The following is a 22,988-nucleotide window of genomic DNA, read 5'->3' as shown; positions in this document are numbered from 1 at the left end:
GATAATGGACTTTTATTGCACTGGATAATCCTTTGTGTCTTTTGTGCCCTGGGGCCACACATGCAGGTGTTAAGGCACGTGCTTATGGCAGTTTACAGTGGCTGATGTTATTTTAGCTCTCTTCCTCTTTAGTTTGGATTAGCAGTCACTTCTCCAGCTAGACTTCATCCTGCAGCACATCATGTCTCTTATCGTAGATATCTCGCTAACTGCCGACTCAATCAAAAAATGCCACACATGTATCCGCCCCTCTCTTTTGTTTAAACATTTTGTGAATTGGGTGAATATTTGGAGAGAAAATATTTACACTTCATGGAAGAGATTTTTATTTATGGTCTATGCAAATTCTAAATCACAGATGTGGTGGTAACCAGTAGTTGTCTTTAATTCATTGTTCACAGCTTTGTAAATGTTGCAAGTATGTAGGCATGAGATGACAAATCCAGTCCACAGTATAACTGGGGTTTCCAATATGTTTGTGATTTTATCACAAACATATTTAAATAATAAAATAATTGAGGTGTGTGTAGCTTATCATTTATGGTCAATAGCAATATATCAAGAATGTGAAATAAAACCAGAGAATAGAGTGCCTTTAATACTCAGAGAGCCTCTGAAATTTGTCATATGGAAATATTACCTAGAAAAGCATGAAATGATGTGTGTGTATAAGTGTGTGTGAGTAAGTATGTGTGAAACTGATCTTGCTTACTAGTATGGAGTTAGGTCCGGGCTTTAACCCGCAGTACAGCATAGCGGTTTTCTTGGTCATGTGGTTCTGGCCCCAGAGCAAGGCCCTAAACCGTCAATTGTACTTAGTTTTATCTAAAGCGACTTACAATTATGACTGTCAGCTAAATGCTGTAAAATGTAAGGTATGGTACAGTATGGGTAGTTATTCAGTTCCTTCAGGAATTTTGGGAGCCTTTGTGAAAGTTGGTGAATGAATCCATTTTTGTTCAGGCTGAGAGACTTCACCCCACATGGTTGTCTATTGTGCTAAATGACACAGGTGTGGATCTCAGTTTCCTGAGTCTATGTCCACTAACGTGGTGTCCATGACTCCTGTATTGTGCCCTTTGGGAAAGCATTCCTTTGGTAGACTATTGTAGTCTTCTCCCAAAGTAGCGTGGCTTTGTGGCAATTTGAGCTGATGAAATGCATCTGTGCTAAATGATACTGCATTGTGATAAGGCAGGAGGAATCATTTTTTGTAGATACAGTTTAGCTAAATAATAACTAAAGCTTTAGTAAAGCCCTTTTCTCTTTTATTAGCAATTATATAGCATTTAGTCTTTTGTTTCTAATAGGAGCTTTAGTAACAATGAGCCATTGTGTAGCATTCATAAGATGAAACTGCTGTCTTTACTTGGCTCTAGAGTCTATTTGTAAGAAATGGCACAGATAGCTTCCTTTTGATATTCCTATTGAATATAGTGACCTGGAGAATATAAGGTACAGATGCATGATGACCATTCACACAGATCTGATGTTTGATCAGAGCATTTCATAATGTGGTGGGAGGGGTGTCGTACAAAAAACTGCAAAGAATAGTGTACAATCTTCTATATGTGATACGTTCTCTCTAAAGATACTTGGTGGTTGTTGAAATTTGATCTATAGATTTTTACTTCCAGTTTTTTAAAAATGGTTGAGAGAGCATGTTTTGCTTCAATAGAGATTTTTCTTATTGGCAACCTGTTGGTTTTTCTTTATTATACACAGCTTGTTCAGGTTTTTTGCTATCTAAATATTCCTGAACCTGTGGTGTGTGGCCCCTGTTTTGGTTTTGTTTGTTTGTTTTTTTTGTTTTTGTTTTTTTTACTATTTTTCTTACATATTTCACCCTTCTGCAGTGCCTCCTCACAGAGGGGTAATAGCAGACCTATACGGTTTGAGCCGCCAATGCTGGACTTCCACGAACAGTGAGTAGCATTTGCACAAATCAGTAACTCCAAGGGCTTTCCCCCCCCCCCCCCCCCCCCCCCCCCACCCTGCTCCATGTCTTCTGTCTCTTGCCAAATATCAAGTTATCTGTTCTGGCAATTTTTCCTGCTAGCCTTGTTGATCAAAGTGGTTTTTCGAGTTCTACCAGTGGCCACTTCCATATTTTTAACTTGTAGACTACAGGCTTTCAGCTTTTGGTCTAATTGCCTTTGGTCTAATTCCTTCTTACCAGCTGTTAACAGTTGATTAAAGATTGTTCAAAAACACTAATTATGAAATATTAAGCATTATACACACAAAGTTATGCCTATTGATCTTCGATAACCAAATAAGCAGTAATTTAGCAGCGTTGGCTCCTATGGAAACATGCATCTCAAAAGCAAAGCATTCAGGTAATATCGGAATAAGTTTTTTAACACGTAGAAATTCATTAGTTTTATGTATCTTAACTGTTGCTTTCCGTGATAACACTCATTTAATGGCACATGCATTAACTCATTTGCTCAGCAGCCACATGAACCAGTGCTGAGTGTCTGACATGACCAAGACTTATGTATCAGTTAGCAAGGGCACATGTGCCTGTCTCTCTCCTGCCCATAATAAGTAGCACCTTATCAGCTGACTTTGGTTGTAAGAAGCAATCCTGCCTGTTTTCAGAGGCAAGCAATAAAGATTTGTGTAAATTGCCCAGGCCCACCATAAATCTTGGACCATAATCTGCCACTGATTGCATGCACTGCCTGCTATTGTTGCCATACTTTGGTGGCAGCTCTGTTGCTGTTGTGTGCTGTTTTTGATTTATGAAGTGTGGGATTCATAAAAAAGCCTAGCCAATGTGCCCTGATTTGTAAGTACAAATTAGGTGCTTTATAGCCAAGTCTCCATCACACTGAATATGTTTGTGTATTGGGTGTATATTGACCAAAAAAAAGAGACACTTGGAGATTCCACATGTTTCTTGGAAAGATGCAGTCTGGTTTATTCATTTTTTTAAAAAAACATTTTTTTTCTGTCTTAGGCCTGTTGGAATGCCAAAAATGGAAAAAGTTTACTTACACAATCCAAGTTCAGAAGAAATTAGTTTAATATCAATATCAGCAACAACGGCACATTTTCATGCATCATTTTTTCAGAGTAGGGTAAGTATATAATGCTCGCTGGACCCTTTCTCTCAAAAGTGCCAACAGTGTCATTCATGGAATGGCGAAGTTGGGTTTTTTTCAGTGTTGGGTTAATGTTGACTTCCTGTCAACATTTAATTTTAAGAAGAAAAAAAAAAAAGAACAAAGACATTCTGTACTTCCTCTTCGCACCCAAAAGTGACTGCATGTCTGTGGAGAATCATCCTGTTGTGTTCTTGTTGTGTGCTCAAATTGGGGAGCACCACACCTTATAGCTCTCTAATTCTCGAATCCTTTGACAATTAATATATTAATGGTGCCATCTTGATACAAATCTACCTAATGCCTAATACCAGAGCATAACCAGAGGGCATAAAAGTTATTAAGGTGTTTTCTGTGTGTGGTCATGTGTGTAGGGAGTGTGCTCTCACATTTAAGATGGCAATAAATAAAGCAAGTCCCACCTGTTCTTGACACATACATAAATTAAGGCGTCATGCTGACCTTCTGCCCTTTATAGCTTTCGTTCAACATGGCCAGAGGTCATCCACCATAAATCCACTTCTAGTCCAGAAATGTTTACCACAATCATCCAAAGATATGATGGATTTTGTAAGACTGTCTCCTGATGATGATGATGATGATGATGTGATATAATGATGACAAATGATGACTTCAAGTTATATTATGATCCTGATTGATGGTGGTTAGTGATTAGTATGTTTAGTGTGACTTAATTTGACTTAAAATAATATTATTAAATGGAATCCCAGCTTTGAATGAGGCTCTCTCTTACTATTAAAGCAAAAATGTATAGCGATCACGAATAAAAATCTGAAAACTCTATTAAACCAAGGATATTTTGTAATAGAGGTGTAATGGATACAGAAGTGTTTGTGTGAATTATTTCCCCATAATCAAGCAGCAAGAGTTTATTTTAGAGAAATGTATTAAGTTATTTAAGCAACCATGATTTTTCAAGTAGACCGGCCAAATATATTCCATAAAGGGCAGCAGTCTTTTAAGTTTTGCACACATTTTGTTTTCTGAAATTAAAATTTGCTTCTCACTTAGCTGGCATTCTTGATTTAAGTAAAATCTTCATTGATTCAATTAGAGCTCTACTTAGTCCACATTTGTCCATTTTAAGAAAACCTACTTAACTGGTTTCAGAAAAGGGTATGCTTTACCTGTACCATAGTCAAAGCAAGTCAGCCCTGCTCTTTGATATCTTCTGGCCCACAAAGCTAAGTTCCAGCCCTAATGAAACATATCTGGCTCTGATTTTTAATATGCCCATAAAGACACTCCCCAGAAACATCCAGTGGCTTGAAATGAGCCCAACCATCTGCATATGAATTCCAGTTTTTGTGTATTTAAAAGTCAAACTCTAAAATTCACACAGCTAATCAAGTGCAGCAAATCTTGACTGAAGAGGTTAACCTAACCATTTCCAAGTGCCAGGTTGTTGATGGCCAGCCCAAAATAGCTCTGATATGGTAGGGCTACTTATGAAACACATCATGTGCCAAGAATATATAAATAGGTGTTTTGGAGAAATGTCCCTTTAGTATAAAAATGTTTTGTGTAGGTAGTAAAAATGCACAAATTAAAACCTTCTTATTACTAAATAAATGCAGTTTAATTAAGTCTGAAACAACTGTCTCATCATTTTTCATCACCGGAGATTTCTTTTTGTGTATTAATTTCAAGCTTCTAGCCCATAACTCAGGATGTGATTCTCTCTTACTCTTGTTTTTGGCAGATAATTCCACCAGGAGGGAATACCTCGTTTGATGTGGTATTTCTAGCTCGAGTAGTAGGGAATGTAGAAAATACATTATTTATTAACACATCTCACCATGGAGTGTTCACATACCAGGTATACTTCATATTTGACACCTTTTGGTCAAATCATATCAAATATTCCTCTCATTAAAGGAATGCATATTGACTAATGGTGTGGAGTATTTGAAGCTGTTATAAATTACCAAATTGTGCTGAGTTGTGTGGGGTTTTTGTTTGTTTGTTTTGCTTTATTTGTTTGTTTGTTTTTCCTCTCTTTTTTTTTTTTCTCCATGGGGATATAGGTGTTTGGTGTGGGCATCCCTAACCCTTACAGACTCAGACCCTTTGTGGGGGCCAGAGTTCCAGTAAATAGCAGCTTCTCTCCACTCATAAACATCTTTAACCCACACAGCGAACCACTCCAGGTAATCTCTAACTTGATTTTGCCTTGATGATAGTTTGTGCCACATTATGACGGATGTGTTTTGTAAATATAATGCTTTTCTGCTCTGAACTCAAGCTGCTGGGTTGTTTCTTTTGAGCTTCTCTGCCACTCCCTTCTAGGTTGTGGAGATGTACTCAAGTGGGGGTGACCTGCACTTGGAGCTGCCCACCGGCCAGCAAGGTGGCACTAAAAAATTATGGGTGAGCACAAAGTCGAAATTCTCAATGACAGTCCAGTAGCCTCAAGTGCTGGAGAAATTATAGCATGTGTTTAGTCCAAGTGTGTTGTCTCTGTTGGTTAAAGCTTATTTTTTGCAGGAGATTGCCCCCTTTGAGACAAAGGGTGTGATGAGGGCCAGCTTCTCCTCACGGGATGCTGACAACCACACAGCTTTCATAAGGATCAAAACCAATGCCTCGAATGAGGATGAGTTCATCATCCTCCCTGTGGAAGTGGAGGTCACCACTGGTCAGGATAAAATCCTATGCTCTTTCAGCTCTCAAACAGCTGGCCTGACATTTTTTTGGCACTAATATGAAACTCAGGCTAAGAATAATTTGCTTCTTTTCCCAGCCCCTGGTATATACTCCTCAACGGAGATGTTGGACTTTGGTACACTTAGGTCACAAGGTGGGGCTCTTTGATTTACCTGTATATGGAAAAGCATGTGAAAACCAGAGCCATGTCATGCAGGGTGGGGGTGATGTGTGTTTTTTGTTTGTTTGTTTTGTGTCGTGTAGGTGATGTGTATTTTAGCTATTTTTTGGGAGGGGGTGTCTGTGTGTGTAACATTGGTTGGTTGAAATGATACAATAGAGGATTGCAATTTATGGATAAGACTTCTATATTGAACACCTGCCTTTTCATTACTTTTTCGTGCTTTTGCAGATCGACCAAAACAGTTAAATTTGCATCTCTTAAATTCTGGGGCAAAAGATGTATCAATTATGGTAAGGTTGTTTCTTCTGTTCCTCCGTCCTCTGCACAGCACACATTTTAAATATTATATTGATGTCCATCTACACTAAACAATGTTCGCACTTCTCAGAGTGTTCGGCCAACACCATCAAACGAAGCCATTACAGTCGAGTTCAAGCAGATAACACTAAAAGCAGGAGAGTCTCGATATACCAAAGTTGCAAGTATTCATTTTGATGGTGAGCAAAGTATTTAATTGTATTACTAAAGATAATTGAGAGCATAATTTTTTTATACACATTTGCTAGTAATTGTTTAATAATGTTTATTTCCTGCTAATGTTTATTTCCTGCTAATTCTTGCCCAGCAATGTCCTAATCAAACATAAGTGACACACAAAGGTTTTCTCTTTAAATTTAAATGTAACAGGATGTCCTTTTAAAGCGAAATATTAAGCAGAATAAGTGCCAAGTGTGTTGGTAAAGTGAAGTGGTAGGAGACGTGACATTGAATCAGTACAACTGGTTACTTCCTGTTACTGTGTCAGCCAATAAGAGCCTGACAAGCAAATCATAACATCTTGAGCAATACTCAACTTGACTTCATTTACAGAGACACTAGGCTTTATTTACAGAAGGAGCAAAGCTGTTTGTATTACCCATAGATTCTTTATGATATAATCATTCACTGTCCATATTGTATTACACAAATAGGTTTTTTATGTCCTGGTCTTTCACACCAATCTAAATTCATTCATTCATTCATTCATTAATTTTTATCTTGTCATTTCAGCTTCAAAGGCAAGAAGACCAGACCAGTTTTCTGGTAAAATAACAGTAAAGGCAAAAGAGAAAAGCTACTCAAAACTTGAAATCCCTTACCAAGCAGAAGTGTTAGAGGGGTCAGATCCTTTTTTTTTTCTTTCTTCTTTTTTGGTTTGCTCGCTTGTTAGAATAATCAAACAAGGAGCATTTTTTTTTCTTCTGCTAGTCGGAAAAGGCCTCACTTTTTCATTGGTGTCTCTCAGGTACCTGGGCTTTGACCACTCAGCTACACTGTTCCACATCAGAGACAGCCCTGTAGATCCAGTGGACAGGCCCATCTACCTCAGTAATACTTTCAGCTTCGCCATAAGCATCCACAACGTGTCTCTTCCTGAAGATGCCAAGACTATGTTTAACGTGAGTGGAGCCTGCTCATGTTCACGATCCAGTATACTCATCCACTATGCTCACCTGTAAAATAGTCAAGCAGATGTGTATTCACCCCAGAGCTAGGCTAAGGCCCTAATTTGCATCTTAACTGAAATTGTATGTAAACTTTGTCTCATCTTGCTCTATATATATATTGATATCAGGTCTAGACAGTAACGTCTGGATAACTAATTACGCTGCAGGAATATATTTAGAAAGACCAAACAAGATAAATTTAAGAAATGAGATTATCATGCCCTCTGCAACTCCAGAAGCCCAGAAAGATTGAATATTTGTGTCATCTTGACAGGCACTTCACTAAAGCTGCTGACTTTGGGGTTCATTGCCCTGTAGGTGGTTGTTTTGGGGAACATCAAAGGTGGACTACTACTTCTAAACAAGCCATGCGTAGTCATGGTTCCCTTGTGTATTATTGGTTTATGCGTATATTCGACTTCATGTTTTGATTTGCTTGTTTGTTCAGGTGCAGAATTTCAGCACACCAGTGCTGATCCCACCTCATGAGTCACGCTACATCTTTTCCCTCCTTTTCCGTCCGGTGCGTCCTTCTATCCACATCGACAGCAACATCCTTCTCGTTACCAACGCGTCCAAGTTTCACCTGCCTGTCAGGGCGTACACTGGCTTTCTGGAGGTAAATTAGCAGAGGCTGCCAGCACTTTGTGGGTTAACTATTAATGTGGAATCTTTACAAAATGCCAAGACATTGTTGGAAAATAAGGATTAAAAGGCTCTGATCTTAGAGTATCTGCTGCCGACATTTGAAACTACTGCATTTCATCATTCTTAAATGGTTGACTTGTGTTATTAATATGGAGGTGCGAAAATGTTGGGTTTTTTGGGGGTGGAATTTGCAGTATAAAATTAAATCTGAAATTATTATAAATCAGAAACATTCCTTAGCTAGCAAAGGAAGAAAATCTCTTTTTGAATGATGTGTTCTTTCAACAGCCTGTAGTCCTGCCCCCCAGTCCTAAGGAGCACATCTTGGACTATGGGGTCCTGAGTGCCACGGACACCAGCACTTTGGTGTTTGTGGTTGTCAATAGCAACCCCATAGAGGTAAGGGTCAGGTAACGACTGGTCCGTTGGGCTTGGGGGCTAATTTCCCAGGTTAACAAACACTGAAACGGTATCACATGCACTCGAGGACCAATTTTACTAACACAGGAACTGGATACTGTGTATGTCCACTTGGATTTGCTGACTGGGAAGTGTGACTGCTGGTCTGACTTCAGATGAGCTGTATACTCATTCCTGAGGAGCCAGAGACCCATGTTTTGTTAATTGTTATAGAGTTAAATAGGGTGTATGTCTTAAATAGGCAAATATCAAAATTATAACATGGCAATGTTATGAAATACCCTGGTAGGCAGTGACATTGATGAGATACCAGTGTGCTGATTTTTGTGGTGCTCTTTTATTGCTTTGCCTTGAAAGTATGTGCGCTGTTTTATTCCCATGTAGCTGATGTCTAAATTGCCCAACACTGTCTCTGCAGCTGGAAATAAAGTCATGGCTTGTGACGGGGGACAGTCTGTCCATGGAGCTACTGAGCACAGAGAAAGGGAATAGGAGTGTAGCGCTGAGTCACATTCGAGAGCTCCAGAACATCTCGGCAGCCAATCATAAAACTGTAAGTCCAGATCTCGTGACCGTTAAAGAGAATAAGATGAAAGCAGTAGCAATGAAAAGTAAATGTAAACACCTTCCAATGTGAGCCTTGAGCACCATGCTTAGGCAGCTGATGAGATTCAAAACTGGTTCATTTTAAAATAAGCTTTTTCTTTGCTTTAGTGATTACTCTAGTGTGTTTGGTTGTCTATTTTGAGTGAGGCCCAAGTAATCACAATTTAGTCCTATCTGTGGTTTGCATGCTGTGCCAACTTTATTAACAAGGCTGAATGTTTCTGCACTGACGTGATCTGTTTGCACTTTTCATGCTCAGAGATATCATTTAGCTGACACCATTGAAATGAATACAGTCTGCATATTCTGGATTATGTTTTTCATATATTAAAAATAAAATTTACTTCACCATTCATGTGAGTTTATGTAGTAAAAGCATATGGAAACCATGTCATGTGTTATGCATTGTTTGTTTGTCTTTGTGTGTGCGCGTGTACGTCTGTCTACAGGTCATTTTAGCCTCCGGCTATTATGCAACATTTAAAGTCACTCTGATGGCTAAATCCCTGGAGGGCACGTATGATGGAGCTGTGCACATTACCACAGACTATGAGGTATGTGATCCGTGTGTGCTCTCTCACCCACCACAGGCATGACCATGCATGCTCATGTCTGCTGTTGAGACTTTACTCCTGTTCTCTTGTCTCATAGATATTAACCATCCCAGTAAAAGCCCTCATAGCTGTGGGAACATTAAGTTGTTCACCTAAACACCTTGTCATGGCTCCTTCCTTTCCGGTAAGTTCTCTGCTGTAAGAAGTAACATTTCATAGTGTAAGCTTCATTCATAGATACATAATGATCCAAGTTATCTGTGAGGAGTGAAAAAAGACAAAATAAATGGAGAAAGAGCTGACAGCAAATAACTTTAACTCTAACTTTGTAATATTCTGGAGAAGTCCAAGGACTGCTTGGTGTTTTTGGTATAGCCTTGTCTTTTGCTGCTGCAGTGTGACCAGTGCAATATAGTTGAAATGTTGTCATTTTGATTGTACTTGAAGCACTTTTTTTTTTGCTATTATTTCGTATTTCCATATGATGCTTTTTGTCAGGGGCTGAAGAGCTCAACAGGTAGTTTGTGTACTTGATGTGAGCTGTGTACAGCAAGGATGCTATAGCTCTCTGCAGTCACCACTCAGCTGCACACTCTCAGTTCACTTTTTACGCTTGCTATAAACCGTCATTCCGAACGACATCCGGTTACAGACACCAGACGTCGTCCGTTCGTCTCACGTTGATGCCGATGACATGTAAGTGTTCTTCTAGGGCAAAGTGGTCCACCAGCCTCTCAGCATCCAGAGCTCGTTCACACAGAGGGTGCGGCTACAGCAGATCCTCTCGCTCACGGAGGATCTGCGCTTCTATTACAAACGCTTGCGCAGTAACAAAGTGGACCTGGAGCCCAGGCGCAAGTCCAAGGTGCCGGACTCCGTTCAGCCACTCTCAGGCTTCACCCGCCCCATCGGCAAGGCCTCCACATTTTCAGCACCTCACCAAAAAGGCGCCCGCATGTTTCATTTTTCTACCTTCTCTTTTCTTTGTTTCTCTTTTACAGATAGCAAATATTTATTTTGATGCAAGTTTACAGTGTGGTGATCACTGTTATGTAGGATTACCATTTGTGCTGAAATGTAAGTTCACCTTCCTCCCTCTCTCTCTCTGTGTGAGTGTGAGTGTGAGTGTGTGTGTGTGTGTGTGTGTGTGTGTGTTTTTCCCCACCCTTTTTCATGCTGAGAAGGCCTTTTATGATGAAAGTGAGTGTTAAATGCTTGAACTATTTTGTTGTGTTGACAGCTGAGGCAAGGACACAGAGTCTGGCCATGCAGGAGGACATTTGGGATGCTGATGTGGATTTACACCAGAAGCTTCTGAAAAGATGGAGAGAGCTAAAGGAACAGTCAGGCCTCGAGTAAGCTGAGAGACTGTGTGGGTGTGTGGCTGTGTAGGTGTAAGGTACTGGTAAAGGGAAGGGGGTAAAAGCGACAGTCATTTTTGCACTGTATAAATAATAAAAATCTCCTTTGAACTGTTGTATTTTTTTTTCCCAGTCATTCTTCAATGACTCCTGCAAAGTCAGAAAAATGAAATGATTGTCATGTTTTGATAAAGGGTTGCAGCTGTATTTGAAGTGAACACAGACTTGCAGAAAAAGGTGCAAGCCAAAATTTCAGCACAGCTGGCATGGCCATCGTTGGTCAACTCCTCAGCGCAGGTCCTGTTTCCTCTCACCAACACCAACAGCACCTCAGTGAGTACTCACCCACTCGTTTGCATTTTCACTTTTTTTGTCTTTTTTTTTTTGGCAAACCTCAAACCAAAATATATCTCTGAGCAAACATGCAACTTCTGTATTTATTTCATATATGTAAAAGCGGTTATGCAAGAGCTAGTGCAGGTGTGAAGAATCAGTTTCCCCCTCTTGCAGTAGTTTGGTTAAACAGATGCATGACTTATCGGTGAGTCTCTCAGTTGCGTGGACTCCTTTTGGCTACTCCTCCTGATTTTTTTTTTCAGGGGTTTGCAGCTCTCAGGACAATGAGATTTCAGATCTTTCTTGTATACCTTCTTTTAGAACTCTTCTGATCTGTACTTACTTGCGTTCTTTGGATGATTGTGTTAATACAGAACACTAGCTTTAGTTCATGAATAGTCTTACATTTCTTCTATACAGAAATTCTTGAAAGTGTCTTTCCAGTGAAAGCATCTCATCAAGTATCCCCTATACTCATCCAGGAAGGACACATACTGTCTTACTGATAAATGTCTGATAAATATGTAAGTCGCTCTGGATAAGAGAGTCTTTCAAATGCTGTAAATGTCAGCCTTATAAATGCAGCCATATTTGGACCTGTGCCACCCAAAACATTGTTTTTCATTCATCTCTGTCCAGCACTGGATAAACTAACGTACAAAGAATAGTATCTTTTTAATGTGGCTGCATTATTAGTGCTTCACTTAAATGGCTTTTATCCTCAGAAAATTAACATCATAACAGGCGTTATCTGGCTTTTGTCAGTTACCTGTGCCAGCACCATTGTATATGTGACTTTTGTGTTATTAAGTTAGACTAGGTTCCTGCAATAGCAACAGTTTTAGAATTACTTTTTCTTCCTCCATTTAGGTAGTATTTACAAGTCAGGGCAATTTATTTTATTTTTTTTTACACCAAACCAATGAGAGGGGTGCAAAAATGCAGGTTTCTTTAACTTGGTATTGTTGGTATTGTAGTCATAGTCTTCAAGAAAACTGTGAAAAATACAGAATACCAAACATGCCGATTCTGTTTGATTTAGTTCTAGTGTGAGCACAGTGCCACATGCAGAGCTTGAATATGTCCGAATGCACGCACTAATGCAAACAATTTTACCTAAAATGTGCGTGCGTGTTTTTGTTTATTTTTCTCCCTCATCTGCCCATATAAGGAAGAGGAGGTCATCCTAGAGAACCCAGCTGATGTTCCAGTCTATGTGCAGGTTCTTCCTATCGCCTTGTACCCTGTCCCCACAGCCTTCACAGGAATGGTAGAAGACAGGTAATGCACCAGGTTCACTTGCGAAATGTGTCCGTGAGTGCATTTGCCAAGTGTGCATTTCTGAGGAGCTGCCAAGAACCTACTTGTACTCAAGAAGGAGGCGTAATAATCTGTGCTTCTTGACTGATGGTGATCTCTCAACAGTGGTGCTAAAAATAGCAATTGCAAAAGAATGTGGTTTGCATAACAAATCAAGTTTTGCCACACAGTCATACACAGTACAGTGTGTAGTGATTTGCTTGTACGCCTGTCTGTTGCTAGGTAAAAACAGGATATAAAAAAATATACAATAGAAAGAAATTAATATAAGGGGGGGGTATGAAAAGATGGCTGGGTGGATAAATGGATAAAGTTAAAATAATTAATTAAAAAAATAGAAGTGTTGGGTAAAGTGCAGATGTGCGAATATTGTGCAAATGGACAGGAGGTAGATGGATGGAAGGGGGTTAATTAAACATTAGAAATACTAATAAATACGGTTGCATACTTTTTTTGTGTGGTGTGTATGGGTGTTGTGCAGTAATGCAGTGTGTGTGGGGGTATATTTGTGTGTATGTATAATGGTCCTTTTTGTCGTCCTGGTTGAGGGCCTGAATGGAGGGCCCGTCTATCCTACTTGGTGCTGTTGCCAAACCAGGGTGTAATCTTCCTCTCAGGATGCTGTGGAAGTGTAAAAGTTCTTTAGTGCCATGGAGGGCAGTGAAAAGTCTTCAACCAGCATTCTTCAACCAGGGCGTGACAGATGACACCTTTTAGCTTATTCTACATGAGTAAGCGAAACATAAATGGGGAGACCTCCAGTGTGGTCATATTTTAATAACGCACAGCTGTCAAGAATAAGATGGTGCACTGATTCCTTAGAGTTATGGCATTGGAAATCCTGCGTTATGGAGATGAGGGCTGGCTGACATTGTCAAATGATATTGCAGTATGCTTTCAGTCAAATAAAGATTTTATATCATGAGACTTATAGAACATGTATAATATGGACACATATACATGATGGTTTTGGAGGGCAAAAAGTACGAAAATGTTTGTGAAAACAGATCCTGCTGTTGTCAGTTGCCTAGAGAATGAAAAGAACATTGCCTTATATGTCTTATGTTTTATGTTATTGTGATGAATTTTAACACAGACCAAGTATAGTCCATGTGCAGGTAAAATTATGACGCTGCATTATTTAAAAATGTATGACACAGACAAATGTCATATTGTCATAACGATAGCCATCGTGGGGCCCGGCTCTGGCTTGCTGATGGTGAGCAGTGTGAAGAGCTGGACCAGACCTGTGTGCCGTTGGCATGTTTTTTGTTTTTTACACACACAAGCTCCAAAGTTGTTGTAGCCCAGTTAGAGTTCTTCAAATTGTGTATTTAGGTCTGAACTGTCTGTCACTTGTTCTTCCTAGATTCCCAAGGAGACAGTTATCCAACATGGACATAAATACACTGGAATTTGAAGTCCAAACAAATCAAGTGAGTGTTGCGGAAGATCTCACAGTGGCTCTACACTGATGGTCGATTAATTGACTCCTATTAAATTGCTTACCCTAACTTTCTACTATATAAAGAATTTAATGCTCATAATTCAGCTGCTAAGATTTTCTGTTGGGTGTGCACCTAACACTTGGCATGTTGTGGCACAGTCCGCAGTGATGAGCTCCACAGGGTTTGTTGAGGGCACAACACGTCCCTTTGTCCTCAACATGCTGCTCATGCCCGGTGAGGCGAAATCCTTCAGTGTAAGGTTCACACCCATGAGCAATCATACTGTCTCCTCCCTGCTTGTGGTCAGGTGAGATCCCTTGTCCCTCCTCATTTCTGTCTGTCTTCATCCCCTCCCCCAACCTGTGGACATACACGAAATACCTGCAAAGCTCTTGAGCCAGAAAACTAGACTGACAACTAAACTAGAGTGGGGGTTTGTTTATTTTTTTATTAAACTCTTTTAAAAAAAAAGAATAATAATTATGCAGTCCATTATACAATAGACATGAAAGAGATAAAACAAAAATGATTGCCAGTTCACTGTACAACAGAGAGAAATCAAGCCTGAGATTAAGATGACCTATTTAAACATTTTCTGCGTGTATTATCTTGGGGGCCAAAGAAGCAAGTCTGCATTGCCTTGCATGTTTTATGAACCTGTAGTGTCATAAGCTAACTGCAAGATATTTAGAAAATCAGTGAAGGTGTTGTGCTGATATTTAATATTGCTTGGTTTTGTGTTTGTTTTTTGGTTTGTTTGGGGGTTTTTTGGGGTTTTTTTTTTATTATGACTGTGGCTTTGGTGTTTTAATAGGAACAACCTCACAGTGGTTGAACTGATCATGGTGCATGGTCAGGGCACCAGGGAAAGCCTGAAGCTTGCAGGGAAGACCCCAGGACCAAGCAGCTCCCTGAGGTTTAAGATGACTGAGGCCCTCCTTAAAGACTGTTCAGAAAGTGAGTGTGTCCACTTGTCCACATGCTCCCTGTTAACAAGGATTTGGGAAGAATTTCACCGGAAATAATGCTGATTGCATCCCAGCCCTATAGTCTGTACCCAATTGCTTTCAAGATGTCTCTCACATTTATAGCTATATACCTCACCACAGTGACTGAGACATAACATTTGCATAATTCTTTATAGTATATGTTATATGTATAGTATATAGTGCATGCCAGTTTTTCACATCTCTGGGAGATTTTGCTCAGATTCTGTTTGCACATGGATTTTCCAGGATATCTAGTTTCTTTTTCAAGGCAAGTACAACTGCTATAAAAAGGAAAAAAGTCAGGAATATTTCACTGAAGTGCTGGAGTGGTAATATTTACTCACTCAAGATTATTGAAACCTGTTTTCCATTTATCCCCTTTTTGTTTTTCTTTTGTTTAAAGACAAACCCAAGGAACCCAATTTTACTCTACGAAGGACATTTAGGTTGGAGAACAATGGGCTCCTCCCTATTCATGTTCGATCCATGGAGATAAGTGGCGCTTACTGTGAGGGCTACGGATTCAAAGTTCTCAACTGTCAAGAATTTGCACTTAAACCAAACACTTCAAAAGACCTTGTCATACTGTGAGTGCCTCTGGTATTTGTGATTGGAAACTGAAAGTAATATTCTGCTTGGTTGCATTTACATTACCCCTTTTATTATGGAATTGCAAGGTTTTTATTTATGGTTTATTGGTTTATTTTTATTTATGGTTTATTATAGCAAGTTAATTGGAAAGGCTGAGAAAGATCTTCTAGAAAGGTCAACAGCAAAGATCTCATATGAAGTATGTCTACAGCAAAGGTGCTTGGCCAATCAACAGCTCCCCCACCTGGCTTAGAGAGGAAGCGTGCTTCTCCCAGTTCTGTCTTCACATTCATTTCCATTTTTCTGGTCTTCTAAAACTTCACTGTAAATAATATTCAGCAGTGCTGCAAATGAACAGACTGAGCATGAAGAATCCCTTTTAATCTCATTGCACCTTTAAATGGTTCACTTTGGCATGGTACTACATAACCTACCGAAGTTTAGAGTGCTACCAGGCAACCAGTGTTTAAACTGTGAAGTCAGCCAACAAAGCTTTGTGGGCAATGCTAGACAGCAAACTGACAAGTGCATTTTTCATACAGGAAGGAAACATGAAAGAGTCAGACAGCCATTTCTTACAGAAAAGACAATTGTTGATTTCTAACTGGTTAATTGAATTATAACGTTTAAACCAATGATCTTGATTAGATTACTTTAGCAATTTTATCTGATCAGTTATTTTTAGCTGGAACTATAACAGTTTATTAGTGTAGATAGGAACCACTGGCGCACACGGCATGGGGGGGGAGAAGAATCATTAAATAAGAAATGATAATAAAAATGAAAAAGGCTTCCACCCAGCACCTTGCAATGGGACTGAAGAATTTTGCGCTGCGCCGCTGCTAAAAACAGGTTACACAGACGATGGCTGAACTAGGCTGCTTAATTTTGCTTCAGTTCAGTCACAATATGCAAACTTGTTTGATTTTTGAGAAAAAAGAGCATTGGGACCTGAATGCTCCTTAAAAAAAAACTTCCTCTGTGGCTCCACAAAGTGGTGGAGAAAGCCCTGCCCCCATGATTGGAAGCTGCAGTGCTGGCAGAAAGTAGGTCAATGGTGTAGCCAACCTCAAGTCTGTGGGTAAACATCACCTGTCAAACGTGAGTGTGTTCCCATGCCTGAAGGTTCTATTAATACATGTGGATGGTGCATATGTGGAGCCTTCCCCCTGTACTTCTATGGGGATGTGAATTACCCCTCTGTATTCCTTTCACTGCCTCTCTTGGCAGTGTCATTGAGGCTGAACTGGCTTCTATGAGATAGCCCAAGAGGGTACTTGAAATCACAGGCTCCCTGCTAGGTTAATAGCAAATAATTTATTTATACAAAGGGCCTGCTACTTACTTACTGCATCGATTTACTTAGTTACTGTGGCTGCTGTTGATGTTTTTTAGCAAAATTCTTTGGTCCTTGAATGTTTAGAGAACCAGAGGTCTCAAAGAAGCTGTACTCTTCTGTCTGGGTTCGGTGCAGGTTTACACCAGATTTCACTTCTTCACGAGTTATCCGGGAACTGAAGTTGGTGTCTGCTGGTGGCTCAGAGTTTGTGTTTGTGCTGAATGCCTCCCTGCCCTACCACGTGCTGCCAGCATGTGCAGAAAGCATTCCCCCACCCAACTGGGAGCTGGAGCTGTACATCATCGTCTCCCTGTTTATGAGGTCAGAACTGGTCACGTGGTCAAACAGATACAGCATCATGTACAATACAGTGGTTAACATTTGGTTTTTGATAGCTGATCGATATTATTGGCAAATTCTGCTATGAAAATTATCAAATTCTGTTAAAATGAGAACGTGAGTTCTTCTCATGTTGGATTGTTGAAATGATAATTGTGCCCATCCCTAAATCAGGAAGAGTCCAGGGCCCTCTGACAGGTCAAAACTCTAAAATATCAAAAAGTTTAGCTACTATATCAGATGTTTGTTTCAGGAAAATCAACTGGAAAAATAACTTGCACAGTAAAGCAAAAAAACAAACAAAAAAACAATATACCATGACTGTTTCCATTGAATTTGGCATCCTTAAGTGTTTTTAATGGTCTGCCTTTGTCAGCGCTGTGTTCTTTTTTTCACTTTGCACTTACAAATCTCACTGTCAGTGAATAGAGGGATAAATGTGCCTATTTGATACCAATGGAGAACAGGTTGAGCATACTGCTCTTCTTGTGTTGTGTAGTTCTATGTTTTCTCCTGGTTATTGCCACTGCCTACCTGGAAGCCCAGGGAATATGGGAGCCATTCAAGAGACGCCTATCTGTGGAGTCCAACTCTCCCATAGAGACCGGAAAACCATTTGATCTCAGGGAAATTGTAAGAATTCAAAGTGATGCAAAGTAAGTTTACGACCACCTCCTGTTTTGTTGCACTTTTTCTGATGCGTCATGACCACTGTTTAACCATTCAAAACCACCCTTTTAAACATTTGTGCAGCCTGAACGATTTTGCTGACTCGCACCAGAACTCGGCGAGAGGAATATATGGCTCTCAGGTGGGGCTGGACGGGCTGGCAGTCGGCAAGGTGGCCCGCACCTCCAACAGCAGCAGTATTCTGGGGGACAGCAAGTCCAGAGGCAGCTCAAGCCGCCAAATATCTATGCAAGCTTCTTCCTCACATCTATTAAAGATAATGGCCCAGGACTCTCCCAGCTTACAACCGCAGGGCAAGAAGCTCCAAACAGCAGCAGCAGCAGCAGCAGCCGATCTCCAGTCCCTTGGAAGAGCTCCAGAACCTGGGTACTCAGCCGCTGTTGCAGCCCCAAAAGGTCCACAGTACAGAAGATCAGGACTACAATAGACTTCTGGTAGCTATGGACAAAGACTTGGATCGGCCTGAGTCCCCAGGCATCAGCACATTCACAGAAACCAATATACAGCAGTCTTCACAGAGTAAAGGTAATATGGACTGCGACAAAAGCACAGAAAAAATAACTTGATGTAATTGTAGAAACATTAAACTTCAGTCGTTTGCTGAAAATGACTTGGGAGGCCAGTGGTTGTGACCGAAGTACTTTTATTTATTTATGTGTCCAGTGCTGGAATCAAAAGGGAAAGTGAAGAGTAAAACAAAGGCTCAGAAAAAGAAAGAGGAGAAAGAGAGGAAAGCAAAGGGAAAACCCCAAGCAGAGGAATTAAAAGAGGCACTTGCAGACAACGACGACAGTTCCTCCACTACCACTGAAACCTCCAACCCAGACACAGAGACTATTATAAAAGAGGTATTCTGAGTTATTTTATTTGCAATGCATTGGAAACAAGTGCTCTCGATCGCCTCTGAACTGTACACAAGTACAGGTAAACTGTTTTTTTCCAAATCTTACATTTTGACCTGGTTTTAATTACAGGAACCAATGAAGAAAAAGGTGAAGACGGTCATGGTGGAAAAAGAACGAGATGAAATCCCTCCCTCTCCTACAAAACCCAAAATCAAGAAACAATCAGCCACAAAGAAGGAGAATCAAGTGGAGAAGACCAGGTTGAAATCTTTCTTTTGGTTTTGAAGCATATCAAAATATCACCCTATCTTGTATTTATTTTCGGTATATCTGTAATTGTAGTAAATTATCTGACAGGAAATTTTCTCTGTAGCTCAGTATCTTTCAATTCTGTTTGCCACCTTTTATTTTTGTAGCCAGTGGTCAAGATGCATACTAACTCTGCCTGAAGGATGCATTTGACTAGTTTCTCATGGTTCCCTCATTTCCATGTTCCTTTTAGTTCTCTGGAACTCCCTTATGTCACCCCATTGGAAAATAAGCAGCGCAAAACATTTCCCAAAACCATGATCAACACAGGACCCTCCAGTCTTTCCAAACCAAGACCTCCCACAAAACAGAGATGTACGTGAACGTTAGTTGTTTGCCAGTTTGTTTGCTGTTGGATCTCTGTGGTTATATCTGCGAGCACTCTCCCCCAGTGCCAAGTGGGAAGCCGGAGGATGGGCGTCCATCTCCGTTGGCGAAGTTCCTTAACAACGGCTTCATGCAAGACCTCAGCAGTGGCTCAGAAGGAGAGAAGGAGTCCCCTCCACCGGAATGGGATATTCCAATAAAAGAAGGCATCCGTAAGTCAGAAAAAGCTCTTGCCTTACACATATTAAAGGACTCTCTTTCAGACTCTTACCATGTATATAACCTTATGATAGATAGATAGATAGATAGATAGATAGATAGATAGATAGATAGATAGATAGATAGACAGATAGATAGATAGATAGATAGATAGATAGATAGATAGATAGATAGATAGATAGATAGATAGATAGATAGATAGATAGATAGATAGATATTGTCATATAGATATATAGATATAGATATATAGTTTTGTATCCAAGTATGTTTTTCTTTTCTCTCTTGTAAAGAAGCAGACAGTTTGCAGCAGATCTCCTTACAAACCATGAATGCAGATCCATTTCTGAAGAGACCAATCTCAGCTGTTTCCAGAACTTGCTCCTCTCCCCCTACCTCCCCCACCTTGTTTCGCGGGAGCTACAGTAGTGTGCTCAACCCCAGGTCTCACCACACACACACACCTCTCACACCCCCCCAATCATATATATATATTAGTTTTTGTTTTTTGATGAATCTTGAAAGATCGATGACTTTGCTTTTTTGTGTGTGTGTGTTTTTCTTTTATTATCCTCTTTTAATAGTGAGTTAAACCCAAAGAAGGCTCCAGGCAATAAACTGCCCAAGTCCACATCTCTACCTGGGAAAAACGGAAATCCTACTTTTGCAGCAGTGGCTGCCGGCTATGACAAAAGCCCTGGTGTGTAAAACCTGCTAAACTGTTTGTGTGTGTGTGTGTGTGTGTGTGTGTTTGCTGCAGGTTTTCCAACTGTGTGAAATGTGTTTGTGGGCCTTCATAGGTGGCAGTGGCTCAGGTAAGACTGAAGGTCTTGGGATGTTGGCCGGACCGCACATGGCATCAGTGGAGAGTGACAGCTCTGATAGGCAAGTTAGTCATTATAATCTGATTTTTATGTATGTAACTAAAAAGTTAAATTATCTGTATATTAAATGTACATGTTTTTAATAGTTCTGGGTTATGGAGTCCTGTTGAATGCATCAGCAGCCCTGGGTACAATTCCCTCAATTCTTTCTCTGCATTTGGACTCAACAACCCACTCAATTTATCTGGAGGTATATACACAAACCCACATAAATCACAGCTAGTACACTTCCTCAGCTAGTGTGCATCAGAATGCTGATGCTAACTAGTTAAGTGATTTTGCTTGTTTGCTTGTGTTTTTTGTTCAGTTTTCAGTGGCATGACTGTGCCCAAAAGTGGTATTTCAGAGTCTCCGTCGGGCTGGCCAGAATACCCCTCAGTGCCCTCGTCCATCTGGGACTCAGAACGTTCGAACCCTTGGCCTACCAGCACCAGTTCCCCAACCACTCCAACAGCTGTAAGACCCTTCTTGACCTAGATACTAAACCCTGTTGATGTAAGCTTTTGAGTATTGTATTTTGAAGTTGTTATATTTGCTCAGTTGTTAATGAAACTGTCCTCAAGACGGGATTTATCCATACCAGGTTTTAAGCTGTGTTTGTCTCCACAGTCCATCCTGGGGAAGTCTCGTAACCCTTGGTCCCCTAGCCTGCCCTTCAGCAGTTCAATCTGGTCTACGGGAGGAGACTCCACCCTGCACTCCACCAACCTATCTGACCTAGTCAGCCACACGGCTCCACCCACTCCGGCTCCCACGGACCTAGGTCGCACCTACAACCCCTGGAGCATGTGGCCTCCCACGCTGAACCGTTGGAACTCCGAGCCCTGGCCCAACAACCCTGACAACAACAATGGTAACTAAAGAAGATGCACTGTCCCAAAATAATGGCCCTCATAGCAACAAAACAACAAATTTCATGGTTTCTGTTCTTAGAATAACTTTGTTTTCTTTGTTAAACACTGCTAAATATGCAGATATAATTTTACTTGTAAAATCCTTTTGGAGAAATTGAGATTTAACCAAGCATTGGTTTGGACAGATTTCCACTTTCCACCTCCAAATTTAGATCATAGCTAACAAAATTTGTATTTGTTTTTTGGGGGTGTGATGCATAAACCTTAAGGCAGTTTTAACTGAAGCAACTCAACAACAAATTAAGATATTGATATAAAAGAATGGTATTGCCCTTGTAGGGGTGTTTGTTTTTTGTTTTTTTTTGTTTTTTGTTTTTTATTAATTTTAATACCCTTTTTGAGTAATACTGTGTTCATTTTTGGAACAGAAGTATATGGCCCAGTATTACAGAATGGTTTAAAGTGCAGTATTACCCAACTGTTTATTAAGCACTTTGTGTTAAATCCCATTCTTAAAAAGAAATGGGCCCTGGTTTAAGAGTTACCTCCATTTTAGAACATATTTGGCCAAACCTGTTGATTTCCAGTGACTTGGAGTATGATCGTAGAGGTTTCATTAAGACAGTTATTACAGCATTATCTGCATTGCAGAATTCTTTTCCCGATTTGTTTTATAGTTAAATGCCAAATCAAGAGTGCATTCAGGATTCAAAGTTTAACTTATTTTTTTTTTTAATGGGTTCAGGTTAAAGTAAAAACTTTGTTTAAATTGGATTTTGATGTAATGTCTAACAGATGAACCTTATTAAATGAAGGTTTGGAGTTTATTCTGTATATGGTTCATTTGTCACCTTGAGTGGGACATCATTGGTTCAAATAAAACATATCAGGCAGCAATATCAACTGGGTTTTTTTCCTTGAATTCTTCCACAATAATCAGTCATTGTTTAAAAGTACATGAAAATGTACATTTAAAACAATTAGAAAACTGATATTCAAATGACTACTAATCACAATTCTTTAAAAATGCACCAGACCACCTAATTGTTGGAGAGGCAAGCTACACTGAATGGTGGTAAGACAGAGGGTGTCTAACAAAGACCCTGATACTAAACACCGCTAGATATGTAAATAAAGTTTCACTTGTCATTTATTCAAAGGATTTCACAAGTCTGCCATTGCACCCTTGGCCAAAGTGCTTAATTCCTAGGTACCTAGCCCCACCCACTTAATCCTCAGCCATTACTGGCCCAGGTGGCACTGCCCTGCTGAATGACACCATGATGCTCTTCCCACCTGGGACCCTGCTGGCCAGCATGATAAGACAATTCCTGTTCTAAAATGGATGAACAAATTAATAATTTAAGAAGGCCCTCGAATCAAAATTGTGTGTGTTTACTGGTTGTTTTACAGGATATTCAATGCACACTGAAACAGAAAGTATGTGGCTGTAATAGTCGAGCC

At 40.0% G+C, this 22,988-nt stretch overlaps 1 protein-coding gene across 1 annotated transcript in view; it reads left to right on the top strand.

Annotated features, from left to right (window-relative positions):
- tmem131 (transmembrane protein 131) overlaps positions 1 to 22,427 on the top strand; it is a 35,044-nt gene extending 12,617 nt beyond the window's left edge. Inside the window, 40 exon segments of the mRNA XM_035524002.1 lie at positions 1,857 to 1,925; positions 2,966 to 3,086; positions 4,834 to 4,950; positions 5,159 to 5,281; positions 5,421 to 5,501; positions 5,619 to 5,769; positions 5,875 to 5,931; positions 6,190 to 6,251; positions 6,350 to 6,458; positions 7,012 to 7,120; positions 7,247 to 7,400; positions 7,897 to 8,067; positions 8,385 to 8,495; positions 8,935 to 9,069; positions 9,572 to 9,676; positions 9,774 to 9,860; positions 10,389 to 10,541; positions 10,678 to 10,753; positions 10,917 to 11,031; positions 11,232 to 11,370; positions 12,545 to 12,654; positions 14,063 to 14,129; positions 14,300 to 14,448; positions 14,956 to 15,098; positions 15,534 to 15,717; positions 17,196 to 17,381; positions 17,873 to 18,055; positions 18,153 to 18,331; positions 18,334 to 18,369; positions 18,372 to 18,614; positions 18,753 to 18,937; positions 19,064 to 19,194; positions 19,437 to 19,558; positions 19,636 to 19,782; positions 20,080 to 20,230; positions 20,371 to 20,486; positions 20,587 to 20,671; positions 20,757 to 20,860; positions 20,978 to 21,126; positions 21,280 to 22,427. Coding sequence (XP_035379895.1) covers positions 1,857 to 1,925; positions 2,966 to 3,086; positions 4,834 to 4,950; positions 5,159 to 5,281; positions 5,421 to 5,501; positions 5,619 to 5,769; positions 5,875 to 5,931; positions 6,190 to 6,251; positions 6,350 to 6,458; positions 7,012 to 7,120; positions 7,247 to 7,400; positions 7,897 to 8,067; positions 8,385 to 8,495; positions 8,935 to 9,069; positions 9,572 to 9,676; positions 9,774 to 9,860; positions 10,389 to 10,541; positions 10,678 to 10,753; positions 10,917 to 11,031; positions 11,232 to 11,370; positions 12,545 to 12,654; positions 14,063 to 14,129; positions 14,300 to 14,448; positions 14,956 to 15,098; positions 15,534 to 15,717; positions 17,196 to 17,381; positions 17,873 to 18,055; positions 18,153 to 18,331; positions 18,334 to 18,369; positions 18,372 to 18,614; positions 18,753 to 18,937; positions 19,064 to 19,194; positions 19,437 to 19,558; positions 19,636 to 19,782; positions 20,080 to 20,230; positions 20,371 to 20,486; positions 20,587 to 20,671; positions 20,757 to 20,860; positions 20,978 to 21,126; positions 21,280 to 21,531 — 5,167 coding nt within the window. The 3' untranslated portion in view covers positions 21,532 to 22,427.
- The last annotated feature ends 561 nt before the right edge of the window (positions 22,428 to 22,988 follow it).

The sequence above is a fragment of the Electrophorus electricus genome, chromosome 3 (assembly GCF_013358815.1).
Source record: "Electrophorus electricus isolate fEleEle1 chromosome 3, fEleEle1.pri, whole genome shotgun sequence".
NCBI lineage: Eukaryota > Metazoa > Chordata > Actinopteri > Gymnotiformes > Gymnotidae > Electrophorus > Electrophorus electricus.
Note: the sequence above shows the minus strand (reverse complement) of the source record. Positions and strands in the feature narration are given on the sequence as shown.